Source organism: Aythya fuligula, chromosome 4 (assembly GCF_009819795.1).
Source record: "Aythya fuligula isolate bAytFul2 chromosome 4, bAytFul2.pri, whole genome shotgun sequence".
NCBI lineage: Eukaryota > Metazoa > Chordata > Aves > Anseriformes > Anatidae > Aythya > Aythya fuligula.
In genome coordinates, this window is record NC_045562.1 from 33,076,867 (window position 1) to 33,103,817 (window position 26,951).

Below are 26,951 nucleotides of genomic sequence, written 5' to 3' on the forward strand. Positions count from 1 at the left end.
TATATTACTATTAATTTAACATCATTGCCCTTCATTGACATAAATGGTTTCTATCAGCATAGTTTAGTCTTGAGATAAATGATCTATCAAGAAACAAAATACAAATTTTCTTATAAAGAAAAAGGAGGGGGTAAACTGTATTTTTGTTACCTCTAGTGTGTTCAGATCACCTAAGTAACAGGTTAAGGGGGAGGAGTGGTCAAAAATATCACAAGTAGTTCATATCATTTTCTTGCAACCTTAGCACTTCACCATGAACATTATAAATGACTGATTCTCCTTTAGGTACTGACTCGCTTTAGGATGATGTATGAAATAATATGTGTTTTGCATGTCCTGTTTGTAATGATAAAGGTCATATAGTATCATTTACATAATCTCTAGCCAGAAATGAACTCCAGCAATATCTTCTGTATAACATATACATTATCTGAGGTTTAAAACTCTCATTATTCATGAAAGTTAATTTTACAGTGGGTGTGAATGATCTATCTTATGGCTGCTTTTTTGATCATTCTATAAAATAATATGGAGCAAAGCCTGCACAAATAGCAGGAAAACCAGTAAAGAGTGATGCATTTGCTTGACTCTGTGTATACCCGATTGGATCTTGATTGATGGCAATCATTTGTCTTTGTCAAAAAAAGGAGAAAAATTCAGACATTGAAATAAGAGTGCTATCAAACTTTCTACAATGGCAGAAAGATTCTATTAATGTAGCCTGAGAGTATTAACTGTCTCTGCTAGAAAATGATAAAGAATGTTAATTTTTTTTCTCGAGCATGTTTAAGTGTAAACTGCATTATTTTGTCTGTGTGAAGACTAAGAGGGGCATACTACAGATTTATGGCATGATGGAATTGGAATAAAAAACAGTAAATTACAAAAAAAAAAAAAAATGGAAAGGAGAAACAAAAAGCCAAATACAAGAGCTTAATCCTTCTGATTATGATTTCTCAACAAAACAATAAAAGTTTAAGTAGCATAGTGTCGTAAAATCCTTAATGCTGCATTCCAATTGATATTGAAGCTTTGAAGACTAACTTCAAAGGAGCTTGAACAAGAGCAAAAAATAGATATAAAATAAACAAAAAAAATGACAAGCTTGGTTTTAGGAGTCCTTTTGTATGTCAGATCTGGGAATATTGACCCATTACTTGAATGGACTTTAAGGCAACTTCCTTATTAATGATACTTAGAAACACAAAGCATATGCTTGTGGGTAATAGTGTATTTAAGTGGAAAAATGTTGTTTCACAGTAGGATAATGCTAGAGATACAAGAATGCTTTTTCTTTTTAAATAAAGGAATATCTTTCCATATATTTTATATATATATTTAAAGGATTAATCACTGTATTTATCATACCATTGGTATCTGTGGGTTTTATTACATGTCTTTTATGATCTCTGGTTCTAAATAGCAGCATTAAAGTTTGATTACTGTTTATTTTCCAAATCATGAACACAGCAAATTATCTCCATGAGTATTCTGTCTACTTTTACTCTATCTACAAACCTTTTTAATCCTAAACTTTTTAAAGAATAAGTTAAGTGTAATTTTAAACCTTATCGTTTATTAGTCCTTGATGCATCCTTATAAATTAGTATTTGAGAGATTTTTTTTTTCTTTAAAGGATGGCCGAGAGAAAGGCCATATCAAAATTGGGAACCAAGAACTGCAGTTTTGTACTGTTGTGCTTTGTGGCCCACATGAAGTCACTTTTAATCTTTTGGCTATTTCTGCACTATGTATTCGTAAAAACATTTTCCAACTTTGCATTACTTCATTGTGTGCCTGAGCATGGTAGCAAGCTCACAATGCAAACATTAAAAAGCAGTATAAACGCAGTGTTACCTGTCCGTGCTTAAAGAAACTCAGTGACATTATTAAAACGTTCACACTTGTGGGTGGACTCATTTGATAACTTTCATGATGCTGTTGCTACTGCTGCTGAGGATTCACATCTTATATTTTAATATTTTATAATAATTTTAGATTGGAGAAGTACTTACTTTTTTCCATCGGGGAGAGGAGGGGAGTAATAGGGTTAGGCAAGACACTTGTTCCAAAGAATGACTTGTATGATTGAAATTTTTGCTGTTGTTATGAGCAGCTGCAGGATTCCTTCATGACAGAGAAATTCTGGAAGTGGAAACACTAAGTATTACATGTACACACCGCTTCTTCCCCCATCTTCAGAAAAGCACCAAATGAGTACCAAACTGATATTGTAGGACAGCATTAAGAGTATAAGATTTCATTTTCAGGGAGCAATAGAATCAGGATCACCTTCAGTGTCCCAATAAGCTTCACTGCTTGTGTTTACTATGGCACAGCCTTTAATTAGGTGAAGAAATATTCTATCTAGTGCTCTCCTTTCCTTTGCTTCCCTCTTTCTTCCTCTCCTCTCTTCTCCCTGTCCTTTCTCTGTGCTGCTGCCCATCTGCCTGCAATTCCTGTGACCATTCATCAGATTTCTCATTTGACCTTTTCTTGCTTTCCCCAGGTTTTTGTCCTAGGCAGACCTGGTTTTGTGCCACCTCTTCCTGTACCCTGCCTCTTCTGCTGATTCCCAACTCTGCTTTTCTCTGCTTGATCACCAACAGATCATGTCAGCATAATCTTTCCCCGTGGCCTCTCAACTCTCACATTTTTATCTAGATGCTTCCTTTGTTGCCTCAACAACAAAGACACTTAGTTCTGTATATGAATGAAAAATTTTCTCCTTTGTACTGCTTATGTTTTAATGGATTTAGAGAGCAGCAGAGAAAGACAAGTGAAACTTTATTTGTCCCAGTGTGTTTCGATCTGTCTAGAGTAGCCATTTCAGAGAAAGTTTACATTGTTTTTTGAAGATGAAATTCTGGATGTGACATCAGCTTTTGTCTGTGGGAATATGGCCTTGTCATGGACCATGGACTAAGACTGTTGTCTTTGAGTTTGACACAGGTGAAGTCACAGATCAGGCCTATGACAAGTGTGATGGGGGAATCTGAGAGGTACAACCGAGGAAAGGGTGGGTAGCACCTTCAAAGTTGTTTTACTATTAGCAAACATCTTCTGCTTGTACACAAACTGTGAACTTCCAGAGCTATCACCATGGCTGTATTTGGCAGTCTTGAACAGAAGTAATGAAAGAAATACTTTAAGCAACAGCTTCTGTGGAGGAAAAAAAAAAAAAAAGGGAAAGAAAGAAAAGTTAAAGTTCTCTTAACGTAGAGACTTTTGACTTGAGAAATTGTATTCCAAATTATAAAATTTAAATTTCAGTAAAGAAAAAAAAAAAAAAAAAAAAAAAAAACCTTAGAAGAATCCTGGGCAAGCAGAATTACCTGCAAATGTATCAGCATCAAACACTCAAAAGCCATTCAATCTGTGTCACAGAATAAATTCAGTAAAATAACCTGTTATGTTTGTTAATGTGTTAATTTCTTATCCCCAAATCCCATAGTATCCTGTAATCTCTGTGATGATTGTCAGGCTGTCTCTTCTGTTATTGCCCCCTTCCCTCACTGGAATTTTTTGGGGAAAATACCATCTTGCAGTGATTAGTATCAAAGATTGGTTACTTCTATCATATGGTTTGGTAAGTAATCCTTAGCTATTGCTGTGATTTGCTGCTTTCCCATATCGCTTCACACATGTATTTCATTTCCAAAGTTTAGCAAAGTTATTCCCTATAAAGAGGGTGAAAGTCTAGATGAAAGCCATCCCTCTTGTGAAAACCATATTCTCTATCCCTCTTAGTGACTAGTACAACAAAGTAAATTTTAATGGTGCATGATACTGAAAATGAATCCTGGTGACCTTGAGAAGCTGTAGCAAAAGATCAGATTTTATTTGAATCCTCTTGCCATTGTTTTCATTATTGTATTTTTAATTTCTAGTTGAAAAATCTAGTACTGGTAGCTGTGTATACATGCAGTATTTGAAACAATACAAATTAAAATTCATAAGTCACTTTAAAAAAGCAAAGTGATTTGTGTGTAAATTACATTTTTTATTCTTCTCTAGAGCTGTGTTCATTTTATTAGTAACTGAATTCATCTTCCTCCTCAAATGAGAAAGAATGGTTTGTCATCTGAAAACATTATTTTTTACAACAATGGAAAACTTGTCACTTGATCTTATCCTTGGTATCTCTCACAAAATGCAGGGCCTTTTTATTTTGAAAAGGAAAGTAGAAACATTCAGTTTTCATGATGCAATGAAACAATCTTTTCTCAAGTTTGAGTGTCAGTCTGAATTACCTCTATTGACATTTTTCTCAGCAAAGAAGCTAATTGCAAAAACAGCAGCAACAAAAACCAAACCTCAGTTCTTTCATTCTTTCACTGATTTTTTTTCTTAAGAAAAAAAATATATTTGCAATGAAATTAACAAACTTTGTAAACAATGTTTCTTGGAGAATTTGTATTACATACTGTATCAAAATGTTTGGGCTCTAACTTTTCATCATAAGCTACTGAAAAAATAAGTTAGCTTAGTTTAACAGGGCTAATACATTATTATTTCTAAAGCTGAATAATGGAGAAAGATGTGACTTTACAGATAATTACACGTATAGTTCATGTAAGTGGGAGGGAGATTATTTTCAAGGAAGAAAATGTGCATTATGATGCAGCATGGCTAAATTATGCTTCTAAATATATGCACAATAATTTAGCAGTGATATGGTCTTAAATAATCCTCTCTGAAGAATTTACATAAAACAGGAATTAACATCTCTAGCAAAAATAAATAAATAAGTAAATGTTGAAAATTGTTTGGTCGTTCCAGAGAAACGTTCTGCTCTCACATTTGCATTCTGGATTTTGAATATGCAATTTCTAGTTGTGTTAGGAATTTCTGTAATAAGTAAAGGATTGCTCTCCTCAGTGTCCCTGAAGTGGAACACTAACAGTATCATGCAGTGTACAGGTACTTGATTTATACACACACGGAATTCTGTAGTCTAGAAACTAGGGTTTGCTCAGGCCACTTAAAACTCTTTACTTTGGTGCCTAAATGACATATTAGAAAAGCAATTAGCACAGTCTCAGCCTGCTGTTTTTCACAGCAGTAATTCTTCCCAATATCTGTGCTCTGACCCTGAGGGCTGAGGCCACTGATACTTGCATTTGTTTGAAGTCTGCTTCTCTGCTCTGGACAAGAACTTGGAGGAGAGACACATTGGGAGGAAAAAGGGAGTAGGAAGGGAGTAACCACCACCTAAGCCTCAGGAAATCCTTGGAGTTGAAAATAGTTGGAAATTGACAGAGTACTAGGGAAGAAGTCATACGTGATCAGCTTTGTACTTAAGCCTCCGCTGACATTTTTGGATGCAAACTTTGGGGCTACACTTATGGTGAGAAAAGATGCAGCCATCCCTGCACTCCCGTCCCCGAGGCACATTCACTTCCCTGTGCTGGAGGGGACAGGCAATGCCTCAGGGGCTGGCTTCTTGCTGCTGCTGTGGCGTGGTGCCCTTGGGTGCACTCCAGCAGCAGTTACCCCAGATATAGCTCAGTTCTCCTCTCCAACAGGGAAACCTCTCAGTGGTGCTGAGTGACCATGGGACAAGGAATCTTTGCTTCTTGTGGCTTATTTTTTGAGTGGTTTTGAGTGGAAAGTAAGGATACGTGGAGGAAGGAATATTGCAACGTATGTATTGCCCAGTCCAGGTGTTCATTACCAAGTTATTTGCTAGTTTTCTTTTTTAAAATAACTATTGAAAAGAAGTTTACATTTTCTCGATTAGTTGCCTCTGGTGTATCACCTTATAAGCTTCCCTCCTAGAGCAGCCCTTGAATTAGAGCATTAAAGTAATCTTGGGTAGTTTAGCACTCTAAGGTTGCTTTACTGCAATAACCCTTTGGCAGCCTTCCTAACATTACCAAGGATGGCTTCTGCACTTCTCTTTCATTAATGAGTTCAATTCCATGACCTGCTCTGGTGGGAGGTGTCCCTGCCTGTGGGAACCAGAAGGTCTTTAAGGTCCCTTCCAATCCAAACCATTCTGTGACTCTCTGATAAATATAGCCAGGGAATAAGTGTAATTTTCAGAGGGAGTTAATTACAGTCTTCAGAGCCTTTATGACCCTTGGCCGTCAGTGGATCTCAGGAGTTCAGTAGCTTGAGCGAGCCTCAATAAGGTTGGTGGTTAAAGCTGCAGCTATTCAGGCAAGGTCAAATTCACACTCAGGGATGTGGTACGAAGTAGTACTATAATTATGTAAATGTCAGATGAAGGTTATTGGTGTGTGCAGAAAAGACCTCGTGACATTCACCTGGAATACACACTTTGATTTTTCCAAACGGAGGTTCCCCCATCAGCTCCTATCCTCTGAACATTTGTCATCCATTAATGCTGCTCTGTAGTGTAGCACAGGTGCTATTTCTGGCCAGGTTCTTGTGGACACAGTGCAGCCAGTAGGCGTGGAGCAGTATTTGCACTGCCTGCAGACACTGCCACTGTGCAAAGAGCTGCTCCTGGGCAGCACCTCCCTTCCCTTGCAGACTCTGTGGGGTAACAACTTTGAACTTGCCTCTGTGCCACACATATCAACTGCCAGCCTTTTGGCTCCTGGGTCATTGAACATACATAATACTCTAAAAGAAGATAAGGTGTGTTTTAGGTTACTTTATCTTTCATTTAAAACTTGATTAAATATTGTCTTCTCTATATTGTGTGGAAAAGGGTGCTTCCTCATAATTTGGTGGCATGTTTTTATTTTTAGAGACACTTCATAAGGCTTTCAAAGGAAAAATATACTCAAGTTAAACCCTTTTAAAGGTTTTTGAGTCCTGTTGTTGCTTCCTCACCATGCTATGCTAGTATGGTAACAGTTAGGAGCCTTGCTCCATGTGCTCCTAGTGGTCTTGCGGGCTTGTACTTATTGTTTCCTGTCTCCGAGGGTGATACGATGTTTGCAGTTACTTGAACTCTTTCTTACATATGTTCCTGCAATCATCACACAGTGAAGTCATTTCCCAGATTTTTGCCGGCCTCAGATTTTTAAATCTGGAATTAGATCTCAGGCAGAAGTGTTAGCCTTAAAATTATGCTTGATTCTTTTTTTTTTTTTTTCTATTATGCACATTTCAGTTTTAATTATGTAATTATTTCTAAACAAGGAGTAGGAGAAATGCATGGTATTTTTGAAGTTGGATGTCTGCAAGACTTCAGTGTCCTAACCTGCAATCCAAATTGGTAATACTTTTTCCAACATATTGTGTAGCAGCAGTCAAACTTTCAGTGGACCTGAAAGAGTTCTCTGTTCCCTGAAGTATACTTTAAAGCAGAGGAGCAAGTATGTTCAAATTAACTTGTGATTAAGGCAGGAGTTTGAAGGAGGGATTTTCTTATCTCACCAGATGCACTCAAGAATATAAAATATATACTTTTTGTATTAGTCTTTCTTTTTTATTCCAGGTTAAATAAATAAATAAACACGCATGTAAGCATGCCAAAATTGCTCCATCTCTCATAATTGGGAGGATGATCTTTCCTATCACAGGGACTAATACATGCTTCTCTCTTGAATGGAAAACTTGTTTTGGCAGGCTGGTTTGAAAGCAAGTGATCTTTTACAGACCTCACATAGATTCATTCCGGACTGGAAAGCTATTGATGTTGTAACTAAGTCTCAGTTATCTTTCCTTTTCCTCTCCTTTGTGTATAGTGAATTGCTGAATTAATTCTGTTACTAGACATTAATTTCAATTTCTTTTAGAGAGAAAAAAAAAAAAAAAAGCAAAAGTTTTGGGAAGGATAAAGCAATTATTTTAGACCTTTCTGGCAGAGGACCCTTAAAAAATTAATTTGGTTTTGTATTAGAAGAACATACAGCAGAAAAATATTTGCTGAATCGGAGGGGTGCACCATTATGTTTTTATGGAAGTAGGAGAAGTATCCAGCTGTTAAGAGAGCCATAAAAGAAAAGGATGTAGGTTAGCCACAGCTCTTAAAGTGCAGATATGTGGAAATGTGATTTCATCCTGTTTCTTCTAGAAGAAATGGTAGTGAAGCTGAAATGTTTGGGGCTGGTCAGATCTATGATGAATTTTTGGAAAAAGCTTTACTCTGATTTACTCTGTGTTTAATTCTTTTGGGGTCAGAACAATTTACAAATGAAATAACAGATCTGAGGAGATTTTCTTGTTTTGGTGAAAAGTTGATCTGTGTATGGAAACATGGTGAAAGGTTGTCATCTGAAATTCCAAGCTACTGGGAAGAATTAATCTGAGTCCTAACATTTTAGTGTACGTTACAGAATCATCATATGTTCTGTAGGGAGTCATTTGTGAGAGAAGACATGGGTCCTTCCTATGCACAGGCTTAAGGTGAAAGTATCAGAACCAGTAGAAATGGCTAAGGAGGTGGACAGAGATTGATCTGTCTCCTTTACCAGATGTAGATATATCCTCTAACCTACACTGTTATGCTCCATTGTTCATTTTGGCAAGGAAGGGATGGGCAAGCCCTGCAGACTTCATTTCTGCATTATCAGGAAAACATCAAAACATGAAACCAATAACATTCACTGTACCTATTTTTGGAAAATAAAATCATTATTTGCAATATGGATAGCAATTTATGGGATCCGTATGAACTGTAGTTAGTTTAAAAAACAAATTAAAACTTGTTGACTACAATCAGGTGTAGGAAGCGTGAGATCTGGAAAGATTTATGAGCTACTAAGCCAAAGCATCCTTTTTCAAATTCGCTGTTCATTCATTCTTCTATGGCTGATTCATGTTTGAACTAATTTTGCTCGAAGCCATGACAAAGATCTGATGTTAACTTATTACTTACAGAGAAGTAGAGTAGGTTTCAGTTAATTTATAATTAATCTTGATGGAAATAGAAAAATAATTGAACGATGTCATAAGATGACTGTCTTTTAAAGTGCAGCTTTATTTTAGACTGATCAAAATAAGATCAGTCTAAGATAAGCTAGTGGTCATGGTGTACACGATCACTACTGTATCATGTATTTAAGTGGGCCCTCTTTGAAGTATCAGCGTGCCTTGGAATGCCAGCACTTCAAAGAACACTGCTTCCAAAAAAGCTGCAGCTGTGGTTAGCCACCAAGGGGTTAATAAAGATCAAAGAAGAGCAGACGTAAATTCACACGTAAACAGAGGTGTTTTTAAACTGGAAGTTAAAAACACCATCATCTAGGACAGCAGCACCTTAAAGGTGGGCTTGTCTTTACCCTGACATGAAGCTTTATAATGTGTAAAGGAGGTCTGAAACATTTAGTGTTGACATTTGTTTCTGGAGTGCATTTTATATATTTATATTTTATGAGAGATTCAAAGCTTGTCAATGCAGAAAAGAGTCTGTGATATCTGGAATTGGCATTATTCTCTTTTGTTTTGCACACTAGTTAGATGGGAATGCATTTTTGGTATGACTTAAAGCACGGAGGTAGGGAGGCCTGGGAGGGGTATTGGGTCTGCAGTGTCTAATGTGTGGTTGAGACAGAGATAATATCCTGGCTATTTGCTGTATTAAAACCCACAAACAGCATTTCCACCATTTTTTTCAAATGCAGACCTAGGAATTACAGATCTGTGCAGTTTGTACTGTATTGTTTACATGGGGAAATGGCATGAAATATCTGGTAAGACATGCTTCCCTTACTGACATCTGTTTTTTCCCTCTTCACTGGAAGCACATGAAATTTAAACTGTACTAAGGTCCCTTATAATGGTACAGAGGTCCACAGAGTAACAGTTCTGTGCTATGTCCATGCAGACACTGCCTTGAGTTCACGCCTGGCTTTCCACATCTGCTACTTGGGAAAGATGTGAAAAAGAATGGTATTGCTTTCTCTTTTGAAGCATTAGGGGAAACACCCACAGTTTTTGATAACAGTGAAATGCAGATCAAGGCAAAATTCCTTTTAGAAAAAAAAAAAATCCTTTGTAGACAAAGTCAAATGTTTTCTTGCAGAAGTGCTAGAAGAAGCAAGTAAACTATGATAATTTAATAGGTTATATTAATATTCTGCACAATTGATACTATGCCAAAGAAGTTTTACTTGGTAACTTTGGGCCTTTGTTATGACCAGTTGCTGTTACTACAGCAGTGAGTGTGGCAGAAATTAAGAGCCCGCCCATGCGTGATATTTTTTGCTTAAGGGTTCCCAATTATTTCCATTTGTGGAAGCCCGTCTTCTGAAACTATGGAATATGAATGCCTATGTGGGAGGAAAATGAAGATACTAAGAGAAGGTGCAGACTCTGATGATGTTGGAGTAAGAGTACATGATATGTCTTTTTTGATACCAAAAGTTCTTCATTATCCTTTTCTTCCTTCCTTCCCCTCACCAGCACCTTTTTTCCCCCTCTTTTTTAGTTACATAGTTGCTGGTCAGGCTGCAGTGTGAACGGGTTACTGATATAAAACAGAATAAAATATTCAGCCTTAAGAAGCTGAGATGGTTACTGTGGTCCAGGTTACAGTGGAGCCCTGCGAATGCTTACATGAATGCAGCTGAGAGGGAGGGAAAAGTAGATCTTCTTTAACTGGCTTTGCCATTGAAGGCAATACAGGTGATGTAGGTAGCATTTCCAAAGATCTCAAGGCACATCTCAGGAGTTAATCAATCTTTAATGTTCTGATGTAGATACATTATCAGTGAAGTGCTGTGAAATACATGCTTTGAGATAGTGTAGCTGGCCAAATAATATTTTAGTGGCAACTGACTTAATACTAACCAAACCTTTTCCTGAGTGCTTTGCTCATGCAGACAAAGTTGTGAATCAGATCAGGAACATCATTTACTGGAAAACAGTCTTTTTCCTGCTGCATTGGTGCTTTAATTTGGTTTACCTTGTAGCAGCACAAATACTCGTTCATGGGATCTCCAGGTGAGATGCTGAACTTGGTGCTGTTGCTGAGAACTTGCTTGTCAAGCTACATCTCCAGTGCAATGCTTTACCATCGTTAAGCTCGATGTTCTATTTTCTGAAATATGCTAGATATTTTGGGCATGTTACAAATATTAATAGTTTATACATAACATTCTTTAGATTGGTACTTATAAACATGTAGCTAAACATTAACGTGCTGTGGTGTAACTTGTTTGTGTTAGATCATGGTTTGTGAAAGCTTACTACAAGAATAATGAAGGGTTTCAGAAGATGTTTTACTTGTTTGCTGAAATCCCATTTTATTAAGTCAGTGAAAGATACATTGCACTGTGTTTTTAAATGCAGAATACAAGAGATTTTAGTTAATATTCTAGACATGCATCTCCATGAAAATACAATGGATTTCAGTTTGCAAAGTAAAGCAGGCACATTGCATTGATGATGCCCTACAGCCTGCTAGCAGTATTCCTTCAAGATCTGTGTTTTTCTCTAGAACTTGATCACTTATTTTTGGATTGACAATCAAATGTGAATGCTTCTTGTTTTTTTTTTGTTTTTTTTTTTTTTTTGTTTTGTTTTTTTTTTTTTGTTTTTTGTTTTTTTTTTTTTTTTTTTTTTTTGAGAAAAGCGTTTACATTTCTTGCAGCAGATGTCTGGCTTGAGTTCTTGAAGCATTTCACATGGAAACTCAAGCTACCTAGATATAGGACAAAGTGTTACTGACCAGAATTAAAAGAACCCAGGACATTTTTTCTTAAAAATGGGGCATTTCTGTTTCCTATTCCTATTTAATTTAGAAGTTAAAGTGAGTTAAAGTTAGCGTTAAAGTTAAAATGAGAAATTTTGGTAGGTTTGTGCTTGGTAATGGGGGAAATTGAAGAGCCTTCTTTGATTCAGATTTTCTGCCAAATTTATACTGTTGCTACTGATAAGTAGTGTTGCCACTCTGTGTTTGGTTGTCTATGAAAGTAATTTGGCCCAGGACCCTGTGTTCAAGTGTGTTTATACCTTTGAAATTGGCATTATTGACTGATTGCCTTGTGATGGCCTTAGTAGAGAGCTGGGGGATTGATTAGGTTTGGAGATTGACTTGCCTGCTTAACTTTAGAGTTAAGAGTTCCAATGAGGAGTGTCTTATCTGGAAATTTATCTTAGTATCTTCGTAGGATTTAGGACATGTGAATAGGGTATTACATCTATTGCATGAATAAGCCATGTTCTCTTTCTGTGGCATGGTAACAGCCTTGGTTCTGGATGCATCTGTGAAATAAGTTCTAGCAGTACGAAATTCACATTGGCTAATGATTCATATCTCTATTTAATGTAAGTAATTGCTGTACACCAGAGCAAGAACTGTTTTGCTTTAAAAAGTAGACTGCAATGACTGGCAGGCTGGTTGGAGTCTTCATAACAACATATTGTTTGTAGGGCATACACAATCTAGTTTCCATCTGCTTTTGAGTTTGTTGCAGTTGTCTCTCATGCAGTTTTTTTTCTTGCATTTAAGAGTAAATAGCCTTCTAGACAGAACAAATCATTTGGTTCTCTAGCCATCCTCTGTCTCTGCAGATGATTTCTGTGATGTTGTGCTGCTTTTACCTTTCTCTCCTTTTCTTTGTTTCTCGTGCTACTTTTATTTATTTATTACTTCATTAATAAAAGGATCTGAATGGATGCTTCCATGGTATGCTAAAATCCATTCTTGATCAGCTGTTGGCCCAAGACCTCTCAAACTAATGCCTCAAGACCTCTCAAGCTAATGGGTTTGTAGGTTTACTGTTTCCTTACTTTTACTCACCCTGCAGTCTCTTTTCTATTCATGCTAGTGTGCTGACTATTTGTTTTCTGTGGACATAAAGATAGCAGAATATCTTGAAATATACAATGGGTAAGACATTACAAGAAGTAATTCTTCAGAAATTGCATGATCTCCTCATCATTCTGTGGTTGTACTCCTTAGATTCAATTTAAGCCTCTTAGAGGATATGAGGACCTAACGCTATAATAAAGCTAGTAGGCCAGTTGGTATGTTTTGTTTTGATTGGGTTAATCTTTGAAACTGATAGAGAAAATAAGTTTCCTGATACTCTTGTTCTTGGAATGAAAATATGTCAGCATGTAAGCTTTTTCCCATTGACCACAGTGATGTGAGTTTTTCTTTTGAATTATATGCTCAAAATCCTGATATACAGGCTATATTGGTCATTGTATATTTCATCTCTGTACAATTAAAACCATCTATGTACTTAAACATGAACTGAGAAGAAAGTTTTATCTCAAGTCTGGGTACATGGACCTGCAATTTGGAAAAGTGTTTGAAAAAGAAAGCAATGTCATGGTAATGCTACCTGAATAAAACATTTAATATCAAAGCATTGCTTCTATTCATTCAATATTGTTACTAAGGAACCACCAATTACTGTGTATCATGTTAGTGGGGCCCCTGACAAATCCATGCAAATCATATGATTTATAATTCATAAATCCTCAGTCCCCTGAGAAATGTTGCTCTTGCACTTAAACTAATTGAGTACTTATGTTCATTGATCCAGTCCATATAGCACCTTTAGTCCATATGGCAACCTACTATAGGGCCAGAAGCTTCTGTTGTCAGAAAAACACACCACACTCACAAAAACCCAACACCCTTAGTCAACAGCACTATGCTGTTCTCAAAATCCAGTTCCTTGGTTCTTTGCTATGTGATGCTTCAGTCTTTCAGCCAGCAAACTACAGCCAAGTCAGAGCAGTCGTTACGTCTGTCTCCCCCTGGCTGTAGAGGTATAATGTCTGTGTGAGACAGCGTTGATTATTGGGGATGGGGCTGTAGCAGTTAAATCTTACCTGTAAGCTGGTTGTTCTACAGTAGCTGTATCATTTACTGGATTATCTTGGTACTAATAAGCATTTGTCCCAGTAGTTGCTCTCAAGAGTGGTTCATTTTTAAGAATTAGACAATAAGTGTGTGTTTATGGCAGTACAATTGTTTGTTAGATATCTATCTGTGTGTAGAGGGTAGATTTTTTCCCTCCCTCATCATATAGTGGTTGCAGGTAGTTATAAATACCCAAATACGCAAGCTAATAGTTGATAATGTTACTGTTTGTGAATAGTCGCTGCACTGGTGGAGGACAAGGAGTCCTATGCAAATTTCATTCCCTGACTGGAAAATAAAAGTAGGGGACTAAAGATATATTATGTTTCAGGATAATATTTTGCCTGATCATAATTTCCTAATTTTCTAATAATTTTAGCATAGTTCTGCAATGTAGTATAATTTTAATTGCTACCCAGTAGAATGACATCACTTAATTCTATCAAAACTGCAGAAAGATAGATGAATGACAAATTAATAATTTACCATCTTTGCATAATACTGTAGCACAGAATACCAGAAGGATTGATGGCAGAAGAGGTTAACAAATTTTAGCGGCTTCCATTAGCTTTTCATTGTCATATGTTTGTGGTGCTGACTGAAATAAGCTTTGTAGGAGATCTCAGTCTAGGGAACTAATTACTTGTGCCGATTGCCATACTGATGAATAGACCCTCATTGTATCATTCCCCTGAAGACGAGGAGCAGTCTGTGATTCACGACTGCATCCTGGCTGATATTTGATAATAATTTTAACAGATAAATGTAGGAAGGCAGAATGATGAAGTGCCTATCCAAGCTCTACGACTATCAAAGGCATGCACATAGCCAGCTGTGTTCTGCCTTTTTTCTGTAATCGCTAAAGGAGAATTTTAAGTTATTAATCGAGCTTTGAATAAACTCCTATCTTACTTTTTTTTTTTTTTTTTTTTTTTTTTTTAAATACTGCTTCATTTGGCTAAATATACCAAAACCATTGGATTTTATAATAAAAGCATTCAAATTTAGGCATGATTATAACAAAGTGTGAATATAAAATACTGGGGTATTTGTTTCAAATACTCGAGTATTTTTTCTGAAATTAAGAAATCAGGAGGATGAATAATAGCACTGCCTTTTTCTTGATGTGAGAAAAGGGCATGGAAACTTAAAGCTAGATGTGTAGACATCCTCCATTTTTATAGGGTAATTTTCCGTCACAATTTTTAATATCTACAAATTGTGTTTAAGAGGAGGGCTATGCAAATTATTGTGGCTTTTGTTACTGTGTTTGAAACCTTGGGTTAGCTTAAATAAAACTCATCTCTGGCTTTAGACCTCAAAACTAAGATACAGATACCAAGTATTTTTAACTATGGGATCTGTAAATTAGTCGTGGCTATTCATTTGTCAGTGTTGACAGGTATACTTTTTATTAGCTATTGGACCAGAATGGAATATATGTACGTTGCAAGTTATTGTTTTAATACTGGTTACGTTAACAAACATAGCTTGTGTTTTATAGCATGGCTACATAGGTTTTCAGGCTATGAACCTATCATGACTATTCTACGTGTCAGGCACTTTCTGCTTGTTTATTTCACTATACCTGAAATTGTGATTTTTTTTTTTTGGGTACATTCTCTGGGCTAAAATATTGTTTTACAGTAGCATTCATTCATGATCATCTAACAAGATAGTAACTGGCACTTATATATGACCATATTAAAAAGATCTACGTATATTTGGAGCATACAATGGAAAATAATGAATTTGATATAACCTTTTCTAGATATAATTTTTTAAAAGTATGCCTTCAATATAGCAATTATTACACATCATAACATGTAGTTTTTAATTAAATGTAAAAACACAACTACATAAAACAGGAATCCAATCTGATTTGCTTGAAAATAGATTGCTATTTCACTCTCCTGGAATGGTTTATTTAAAAACAGTAAATGGAAAAGAAATGCATTTTCTTGTGTTGTTCTAAGCCTCAGGGGCTAAATGTAATGAATATTTTAAGAGATTATTTTAATTAAATTCCTGCACATCTAAACAGAGTAATATTTTATTATCACATACATAACCATGTAACTGAGGTATTCATTAAAGTTAACACTTTCTGGACCAAGAATTCATGGTATGATTTACTGACCTTGTGCAAAAAGGCACAAATTAGGAAGAAAAATGAAGGGGGACAGACTTTGATTAATATAGGTAATGCTATACCATATTTATAATAGCCTTTTCCCTATTCTGGTTTATAAATGCAGTCACTGAGAAAGGTGCCCTGCTGAGGCTGAAATGAGGCTGAAACCGGAGCACATGCCACTAGAGTGTGGGGAAACTGATCACACTGTCAGCAATTCATTTCAAAATGATGTATTTAGTGCTCATTTCACCTTCCAAGAAAAAAGGGAAAGGAGTTCCTTAGACTGGAAGGTGATATTGTTATTTTCAAGGACATACCTAAGTAAAAGATTGCAGAAAGGGGGGAGGTTAAAAAAAAAAAAAAAAAAAAAAAAGGAAAAAAAAAGGAAAAAAAGGCAGCGCAAACAAGGAGAGCTTTATGCAGAAATTCAGTGCTACCATGCTGTTTGATAATTGCTAACATATGTGGCTCCTCTGTTTCATTGTAGTCGTCCTCGTGAGTTCTGGCGCCTTGACTACTGGGAAGATGACTTGCGGCGCCGGCGACGATTTGTGCGTAACCCCCTTGGATCGACACATCCTGAAGCGACACTAAAAGCAGCCGGAGAACATGGTCAGTGTAAAAACTGCTTCTTGCCAATAGCAGCAGGTTATAGTACCTGGCAGTGAAAATTAGACCTTCATTCCTACAAGGTGCTATAAAATTGTCCCAAATGCCAGAAGGCTTGCCATTGCATTTCAGACATGCTCAGTACAAAGATAAACTGTCCATTGCTTATCATAAGCAACACTGGTATTTGGTAAGCCTCCTCATTACATCTTAGCTGAGATGGCACATTGTGCACACTTTGCATACAGTGATTACAAATATAGTTCTCGGTAAGTACAAGAAAAGGTGGATGTCATTTTGCCATTAAACCCTGGACACGTGTTCTTGTGGTAAATTACCTATTTATGCCTTAGTAACTTCAAAAGACAATAGTCCCTGTTCAGAAATCCACACCAATTATTTCAGTTAGCCCGAGCATATATCAGGCTATCCTTACAGATATATAAAAAAGAAAACAGTGCTTCTAGAGCAAAACTTTATTCAGACCTTTGCATGTGTTTAAGTCCTCAAGTATTTATGTAAAAATTTGATATGGAAGAAATAGTAACAAATGCCAAAATGGAAGGGATTGTTCAAGCAATAAATGGTAATGATTTCTACCTGGTGATGTTAAAAACAGATCGCATTTTTAACAGATTTTTTTTTCCTCCCCATTTTATTATCAGGGATCGCTCAGCTCCATGCTGCTATGTCTGTTCTATTGGAATGTATTTACAAAACCAAGGAGATAATCAGTTTTAGAACTTGTAATAAACCAAAAGATAAAAAGCCAGAGCTAATGAACTTTGGGTTTTAGTCTAGAATTTTGTCTTTGTGATCTAACGAAGATACATTGATAAGGTTGAAAAATCCATCTTTTATTTAAAAATAATTTGCTTGTAGTTAAAACTGAATACCCTTCCCCTTGAATGTATGTGTCACTGAATAGAATCATTTAAATTATTTTTTTTTCATATTTAGTCTGTGAATTATTCCATGCGTATAGATGTATACACACACAGTACGTGGAGGCATGCACTTTATGCTAATTTAAAATTATTAAGACTGTTGTACAAGCGTAGAAGAATATCACTGTCGTAAAGTTAGTTTCCATCAGGCATCTTAACCTCTGGCACTCAGCCTTAAAGAGCCATTTCTGGAAGAAAATGTCTACAATATGTCAGCTGATATAATGCCAAATGTGACATCAGTCCTTTAAAATAAATGACCATACAGAGAATAGTCAATAAAGTGATCTAAAAGCAACGTTCATAGAGACCTACATCTTTGACTATAGAAAGAGGAACAAGATGTAGAATTAATTAACCCACTTTTTGCTTTGGGGCTTGTTTTTGTTAATACTGTGTGTTGGTTCTATACCATGGACTTTAAGGACACAAGGGTTTTTTTTTCTGTTCAATAATATCCTTGGATAAAGAAGAACTGCCCCCCTTTAAAACTGTGTAGTTTAAATTAAACAGGTCTTGACACAGTTTTACATATTCTCCTCATATGTTCCTATTTAGTATTTATGTTTATCAAAGCACTGAAAAATACCTCTCACTTTTACGGCAAAATATTTACAGCTTCTGTTTATATTTGTCTAATCAATTTTTTTCAAAAGTAAATACACTCACAGAATTGTTCATCTTTCATAGTAACGTGATATTTTCATAAATCCATGCTATATTTCAAGGGCTATCACTCATATGCAGTTTGTAATTGACAGGAGTACAATTTTTGTTGATACAAAATAAGACTAAATAGAAGTAGCCCTATTTGATAACACGTAGCTGTTACCTAACCCCAGTAATTTAAATAGGACTAATTTTTTGTCAGTCCTTCTGTTTGGCATTTGACATCTGTAAGTGTTCTATTATACATGTATTTAATTTCTTGATGTTCTGTTCTGAATTTAATTGCATAGTGCATTAGTTGTCTGTTGCCATTTTGTTTCTTTATCAAGTGAATATTCTATTGTACCTTAAATCATTATGCAATTCATGTGATTTCTGAAAGTAGAGAGAACGACCATCTGTCGGAGTGTAGGTAGGTGTGCAACTGTCTTGATCAAGGACTTCCCATTGGCGAGGTGTAAAATGACCAAGTACAAATTGCAGTTCAACCAGAAGCTATATTTAATTTATAGGAATACAAAGGTTTTTGTTTGTAAAAAGTATCAGAAGGTGCAGTTATCAGAAAGGTCAGCTTGAGCAGTCACTCGATATATTTCTTTCTGAAGTGTGTTTATAAACTTTTAATATTAAGTGACGTCAGGTCAGAAAATCCAATTGTTTTCAGGTTTTCAGAACTGGACTTTCAGGCCATGTTGCCAGGTTGTGGATATACTTAGAATTTGTAAAAGATTTGTCTTGGTGTTTTATGATTTCTTATCAATAATTTATCATTAATTATTCTATTTCAATTAATTTTACATGTCTTAGAAGAAAAAACATTTTTAAAATGATGAATAAAGGTTCCCTATTGCCTATTTAAGCTTTTCTCAAAACAACCCAGAACAAAACCAAAACCTGAAATTGGGCATATGGGATTTTGCCAAAAGGGAGACAGGGGAAAATAATGCATAAATAATGGAAAAGTACTATTGCGTGCTTGAGAGCATAGAATTTAGCACACTTTTCACTACTAAGTGCACATTATCAGCTGCATGGTGTCTTGCAAATCAAATCAGATATATTCCCTGCCCCGGAGAGCTCACAATCTGGAAAAGATCACAGTTTGCAACTGTGAAAAAGCTTTAGAAACAATCGGAAGCCTAGATATTGTTCAGTAAAACCTATAGAGAACAACAACAACAACAACAATCAGCTCTGTTGCAGCCTAGTTATGTGTCTTAGTAGCAAGAACCAATCTTTTCCAGGGATTGATTTGATTTGAAGGAGAGCCTCTGGTGCAGAGGTGGCAGAATAAATACCTGAAGACTAATGTTCTCTGTTCAGACAATCAATACCAGCCCCATGACTATACTTCTGGCTACCTTCTAGTTAAAAACAAATTTTTTAATTCTGACAATTTAATTGCCATTCCCAAGTTCACATTAACTTGCTTGGGAAAAAAAAGCTCTGGGTAATTTTTCAAAGAAAAAAAAAAAAAAACACCTTCCAAAATGGCTATTTATAAACGTCAGGCTAGTAATGTAGCATGGGGGAAGCAGAGGTGAAGATGCTGTGGGATGCAAAGAGTTAATTAATTTCTATTTCCATTTTCCCCTCATTGTTTAGAAATGAAACCAAAGGGTTTATGAATTATGTAGATATGAAAGTCAAATTTCTGTTCCTGGAAAGTAATATCATGCAAAAATGAGTCCTTCAGTCCTGTTGGATTTTGTAGCCTGACTCCCCCCAGAACACTATTTTGCAAGAGAATCTTTATCTGCTTGGAAATGCCGTACCGAGCTTTTTAACAGGTGATCTGTCTGCTTGTTTATTTTCATTGACATTTATTAAAACCTGGGGGGAGGGGATTAAAACAGTCTTTAGTATTTCAGTCGAGGCGGAGCTCACAACATTGCCACTGAAAGCGTCTAGCAACCGATCCTATATAATATTGGACTTGACTTGACTGGCCAGTTTTCTTTGCCTCAATTCAGGGGACAGAAAAGAAGTCTTAAAAACAATATTTAAAAAATCTGATGTGAAAGTGTTTGTTTTTCCCAATGTTGCCTTAAAAAAAAAAAAAAAAAAAGACTTCAGGGAGGCTTCTGGGAGGCCCAACTAACAAAATGATAGTAAATTTTTTTTAGCGCATCCTTTCCCAGAATTGCTTTTTCTGATACGTTTACCAGACATTAAAAATATAAAAAGCAATAGTAAGTAACCTTATGTATTATCCTTTCTGATAGTTTATTTTTCAAACAGCTTTTAAAAATTACGTTTTTTTTTCTTGCAAGTTATAGACAAACAATTTAAAACAATCTGTCATTCAGTGGATGCTGTAAGTGAAATTATTTTTACACCCAAATGTTCCAGAGGTTTGACTGGGATAAAGAAGGCTCTGTGCAGATGCAGAGATGTTTGCTAAAAGCTCTTTGGAGGAAGTGGGTCCTAGAGAGCAATTTGGGAAGGACTGCATGGAATTAGAATAATTAAATATAATAATGAAATTACTGTGCCAGAGGAACACTGCTAGGAGACTGTTACACCCTGTGCAGAACATAGGCCATACCTTTTGGTTGTGATCTTGAAAAAGTGAATGTGAGTGACTGCTCAGATCTGCAGGGCTGGAGCCAGAAGCCTGGCCATGCCAAAGGTAGGCAGGCCTGGTAGAACACAGCTTGTGTTACAGGTGACAGCAGGATCTGGGACCTGGCAGATGAAATCGAGTGCGGGACACCCCTGCACGTACATGGGAACAGAATCTGGCACTTGCTGCCATGCTCTGTCATATGCATCTCCAGTAGGTAAATACAGAGAGAGAACTAGACTGTGGCCTACATAAGTGCATGTAATACACAGAATAGGTGAACCCACAGGGAGCGTATGCCATTTCTACACAGATACTCACTGTGCCTGTGCCTGTTTGCTGTAGGTGCAGTGCTTTATTCAGCTCCGTACAGAAAAAGCAGGTTCTGGTTCAGGGTGATGTCTGATCGCCTTCCAGTAGCTGGTGCCTGCGCACGTACGTTACACATTTGTGCGTATGGTGCACGTGTCAGGAAACATGGGTAGCCAACATTGTGCGGAGAGATGACAAAAATGTAAACAATTTACAACGAAGGACTAAACTTATAATCTAAAATCTTCTCTTGAAAAAAGGCAGTTATGCAAGGTGTATGTTTTTGAATCGCTATAATATAGTTAGTTTGAGAAATAAATATCATCAGAATGAGGAAAGATGAGGCAGGAGGTGTGTATTTCTGTTACCCGATCGTCTCTGGCTTGGAAGTGGCCATATTGATTTTACTTTTTCTCCGTGATAGATGAGAAAAAAAGACTGCAGGACGTACTAGTAACTTGGACAAGTTATGCTAAATGTAAAAGTATTGAACTTTGATCTTGGCTTTCAATTCAATCTTAAATGAGAATAGGTAGAAGGCTAGTTTGAAATAGTACCTTCAGTATGACATTATAATGAAGGAAGCAAAAATGACAGCTATGTACTATGCACGTGGAGGTTTTTGAAACACCGAATAGTTTTCTAGCATTAAATAGGGGGAAAAAGGGGGAGAAGAAAAAAGGGCTGATTATCCTTTACTTTATCCCTGGCATGGTTTTGTTCTATTTTACTTTTTTTGATCTTCAACAGAATGCTGCTGGGCCACTGAGCAACAGTGCATGTGGTGTGTATTAGTATACTGTTGGTAATTTTACTGCTGCTAACTTAAAATCCTCAAGGGGGAGTTAATTACAGGAAAACCTTTCTAAATATCAGCTGCATATTTTCCATGACAAGAAGGTTTTCGACTCACGTTGAACAATTCCAGAATCGGAGTTATCATTATTTACATGAGTACGTTTTAGAAGAAAGTAAAATCTGTGTTTGTACAATGCAGTTAAAGCTTTTCCATACTTTATTTTTTGAAGGCTGACAAGTGGCAGCTATTGTTCAGGGAGAAATGACCGTGCATAAATTGAATTTTATTTTGTATGGCAAGTTAAACTTTTTTTCTTTGTTAAGCTCCGGGCATATGGCAAAACCAGAATATTTGTTGATATTTTTTAGGGTTTGGGAGATTTTTTTTTTTTTTTGGTTTAGTTTTCATTTAATTGAAAAGTTTATTATTTGCAATTTATGTGCATATATTTACTTAATTTAAACTTTATATATTGCCACTGGGGACTTGCCTTCTTCTGTAAATGTTTGCAGATTAACTTCTTTTTTTTTTTTTAAAGCCAGCCAGTGGAACTTCAAGCCGTGTATGGCAGCCATCAGCGCCAGCAAGGAGCAGTGTGCGGAAGTTAGGCGCTCACGATGTGCTTGGCGCACGTTTTTTCCAGCACGGCAGTTCCGTGGGCATTCTTAAACCGCTTTTAAAGAAATAGCCCACTCGGCTTCAGCTTCGAAAGAGAGAAAAGGAATTCAGGGTTGCCAACGAGCGGCAACTTCAGCGTGGCGAGCTCTCGCCCTCCCCCTTTGGCCGCGGCTCCCCGCTCCGCGTTCCCACGGAGCAGCCGCAGCGCCGGCGGCCGGGGGGATGCTGCGGGGGCTCCCGGCGGGCACCGGCAGCTCCCGGGAGGCTGCTGCCGCCCCCGGGGCCCGGCTGCGAGCCGGGGGCCGCCCGGGGCAGGAGGGAACCGGAGGGGACCGGGGGCCGGGCTCCGGTAGCGCCCTTCTGGGCGGTGGCGACCGCGCTGCTGCGGGCAAACCCCGCGCTGCCGTCGCCTCCTTTGGCGGCGGCACAGCCCCGTGCCTCCCGCGGGCAGGTGCACCCCGGCTCCGGCCCGGGGAAGCCCCCCCGTGCCTCCCCGTTGCCCCCCGAGCCGGAGAAGCGGGGCTGGAAGGCTGCTGAGGGGCAGGGGGGCAGCGGGACCTGCCGCCGGCAGGGGAAGTCGCCCCGCGGCCGGAGAGAGGAGAGCCCGTCCTGCCTCCCCCCTCCCTGCCCGGCCCCGGCACAGACACTTGAAATGGAGTTAAACGCTGCAGAGAGCTCCGGGTAGTTTGGGGCAGGCTTAATAGGATTAAAAGTAGCTGTGTTTTAACGTTAGAGGATTAAGGCAGGTACTTCCCGTAGCTAGTCCGAAACAGTGTTTTCTTTCTCAACTTTCATTTTTTATGTAAAAAGAAAAAATCACACAAACCAAAGCTATATTCCTTTGTCTCTGCCTCTGAAACCTGACAGAGCAATGTGTCTCTTTCTCATTTCAGCTCCTGATGAAGATATACTTGTTAAAGGAAAGCAGTCCATCAAGAGTCAAGTCTTAGGAAATCAGAACTCAGAAAGTGAGATTCTCTTGGAAGGCGATGACGATATCACGTCATTCATAGAGGAGAGAGAAGTGGAGAACTTAACGGGTAACTTCAGCTATCTAATTTCTCATCAGCTTCTTTACTGTTTAAGTTCTCATCTCCCCTGCCCTGCAGTGAATACTAATTTAAGATACACACCATTCAATTTTTCCTTCCCATAACTGGGTCTTTCAGATCACTTTCTGTACACCTCTGATGCTGGGAATTTACTTAGTTGCTTGAGGACAGTTGTGCATTTTCTTTCTTGGGTTTTTATAACCTGGTTGTTTCCACGGTAGATGTCTGTATTCTAGGAAATCTTCCTTAGAAAAAGAAGCTCTACCCAGCAAAGAGCTGCTTTTTTTTTTTTTTTTTTTTTTTGACCTTGTTTCATTCCTCAAAACATTAGACCTAGTGGGCAATTAGGCAAGTCATTTGTAATTAAAGGCTTTGGAGAGCTTCAGGGTCCCCCCCTCGCCCTCCTCCCCCCATTTATAAAACTGTACGTATTAGTGATCTACTTGGATTTCAAGGATCTGTATGCTCACTGGATTTAACTCCCTTAAACCCCTTGTTATTCCCTCATTCAAGTCCCTTTTCCACAGACCATAACCATATTTGTCTTGGTTTCTTTTTCCTGAAAAAAAAAGATAGTACTTCAGATCCTTGAACTTGATTAATTTTACCAACCTTTGCTGTTGTTGCAATCCAAGTGGAATGAGTCCATTTCTGTACGATTCATAATGTAAATAGTAACTTCCCTGGTTCAGGCACTGGGAGTTATAAAGCATCTTCATTGTTATTTGAGGAACATGGGTTTACATGAAAATGCAAATTTCTGTGTTCTGCTGCTTTCTCACCTGCAGTATTCTGTGTACATTTTTGTTAGAGAAAGATGTCATTGCTTGGATAATTGTGGTTCCCCAAAAAGCTAGTAGTGTAATCTTACATTATGATAATCTAGTGAAATTAGCAGAAGTGATTATTTATTGTCAGTTTACTTATCCCTTGCCTGAACTGCTTTCTACTCTTTAGTTTTTAAAAGCAAAGTTGAAAATAAAACATACTGAAAAAAAAAAAAAAAAAACCAAACACAAAACAACACCAAACCTATGTAGGAAGGGTGGTGGAAAATAAATAGGAGAATAATGCAATGGCATTTTATGTACGTGGATCTTTTCATTCTTTCTACCATGAGCTTTCTTCTCAACAGCCTTCTGTGTTTCCTTCTCGTTTATTATACATTCATTGGTTCTAGTAATACATTCATACTGTAATAGAGGTGAAAGGGGAGTTTAATTATATAATCTTGACAATGGCAATAGGATTAAGAAGTAATCCTCACTAATAAAGTGGTGTGGGTAGAAATGAAGTGGAAATTGTCAGGGGTCTTCTAGAGGACCTGGACTGCCCCAGCTTCTGCAGCTGTCTGCTTGCCCTGTAATTGAATGTCTGAGAGTGATTGAAAAAATGTTATTTCTCCTCTGGATTACATGCTAATGTACAGAGGGCAAAGGGAGACAGCAAAAGAACACATAGCTGCTTATTTCATCCATTTGTGGGGGTGAGCTTTGGGAAATCATGGCAGTTCTGCAGCTATCTCATGCCCATCTGCAAACACAATGTATTTGTACATTGGGAATAGAGGGCAAAGCTGCTCTGATCTCAACAGAGCATCTCTTCTTTTGTCCTAGTGGCACACATTGAGATTGATGCGAGATTAAGGACCATCACCCTCCTAACAATCGATGGAAATGACAATTCATCTGAATTTTTTGTCAGTTATTCTCACATTGATTACCTGAACGTGTGTACCTCATTTATAGATGCTTTATTAAAACAAAATTGTCTGTGTCACTTTCATATCTTCCACTGTTTTATAAAAAGTCAGATAATAGTGCGACCAAGTAACTTCATTTCCTTACCTCTTAATCAGCTAGATGACAAACCTAACCTGCTTTCTCTCCGTGTGTGTTAGTTTATATAATAGGTTCTGTATTGTCAGATCTATGCCGAACCTATTGTTTTCAGTAGTCGTCTGATTTGTCCCTGTGATAAGCCCTGTGGAGATGTGATTATTCCAATAAAAATTCATTCAGTTGGAAACCAACCCTCCAGCTGTTTACTCCCACAGTCCCCGAGCTACACTAATGCTATATGGAATCCTTGAACAATATTTAACATGGAATCAAAAGCATCTTTAAAACATTTTACTTCAGGCTCTGTAACATTGTCTAACCTTAACAATAGATTTCTATCATCCATGAGGGAACACTTCACAGTCAGACAACTTTGAGCCTTGACTGCTGTGTTCATCTTTGTGGAAAGCTATTGAAACTCTCCAGTACCTACAGAACACATTTGACAGTAAGATTTCAAGTGCTCGTGTGTGCACACTCTCTATTGCATACACCAGAAGGTATGCAACCACTGAACTTTTTCAAAAAGAAAACACAGCCGAGGAAAAACTATATATTGCCATGCTAAAGCCAACTCCTGGCATGTATAATGTATGCATCAGTTTGCAATTGTAGCTGCTTCAATGTTCGGCAGAACAGAGACACTGTAAATCTATTACATATGTTCTTTTCTGGGATAGAAAAAAAAAAAGGAGTTTTGTTTTTTTAAGGAAGAGCTAAGCTCTCTGTTTTATTTATTTTCACATTCTAAGCTTGAAAACCAAGTAATTTTGAAAATTGTTGGTGTTCTCCCTCTTTGGCAGGACCAGTTGCCCTAAGCGCACCAGCCCAGCTTGTGGCACCCTCAGTGGTAGTGAAAGGCACTCTTTCCATCACTCATTCTGAGCTCTACTTTGAGGTGGATGAAGAAGATCCCAGTTTTAAGAAAATCGACCCGAAGGTAAGAGATCGTTGACCCTGAGCTCTGAGAGATGATGACAAATTACCCGAGACCTTTAATTTTTCATTCTACTTCCTTTACCTCTATTGGCCCGCAGTGTCCTAGCTTTAGTAAGTTTGCCACTGACCATATACGTTAGTGAACTTCACTGAAGTGCCACCTCCTCTCCTTCTCCCCGTTCTCCCCCTCCCACAATTCGACCCTACTTGAATGTTAATTAGCTTGCTGCGAATAAAGCTCCAGGGAGGCATCTTAAATAAAGACATCTTGAATCACAGGCCTGTGTGAATACTGGAAAGTTCAACGAGGCTGTTAGCCCAAATGCTTTGTTTTACTTTCCTATTTTTATATAATGCCAGTATAACATCATGCCTAACTTCCTACGCTCTTAAGTTTTCAGTGCTTCTGTATCGTATTATTATATAACCAATTTTACGGGGCCTGTTACTATTTATTGTGCCTAAGCACAAAACATAATTGCCCTCTTAAAATACGTTTCTGAACTGACTTGTTAATTTCCACGAACTTTATTTGCTCTGAGTTACTTGATTACCAGTGTTTGTTTAGAATGAGCAACCTTTCAGTAAAACTCCAGTGCAAAGGCAGGATATTCTGAGCTCAGCTTAATGAGGTTGCACTTGAATGTTTTCTACAGTATTGCGGCAGCATTTCAAAAGTATGACACGTTACCGATAAATATTCTCGTATCACATTTTA

At 37.5% G+C, this 26,951-nt stretch overlaps 1 protein-coding gene across 6 annotated transcripts in view; it reads left to right on the forward strand.

Annotated features, from left to right (window-relative positions):
• LRBA (LPS responsive beige-like anchor protein) overlaps positions 1-26,951 on the forward strand; it is a 398,303-nt gene that overhangs the window by 193,469 nt on the left and 177,883 nt on the right. For all 6 annotated transcript variants that reach the window (XM_032187390.1, XM_032187392.1, XM_032187391.1 and 3 more), the window contains 3 exons: positions 16,369-16,493; positions 23,295-23,441; positions 26,098-26,234. In XM_032187390.1, coding sequence (XP_032043281.1) covers positions 16,369-16,493; positions 23,295-23,441; positions 26,098-26,234 — 409 coding nt within the window. The remainder of the gene's footprint in view (positions 1-16,368; positions 16,494-23,294; positions 23,442-26,097; positions 26,235-26,951) is intronic.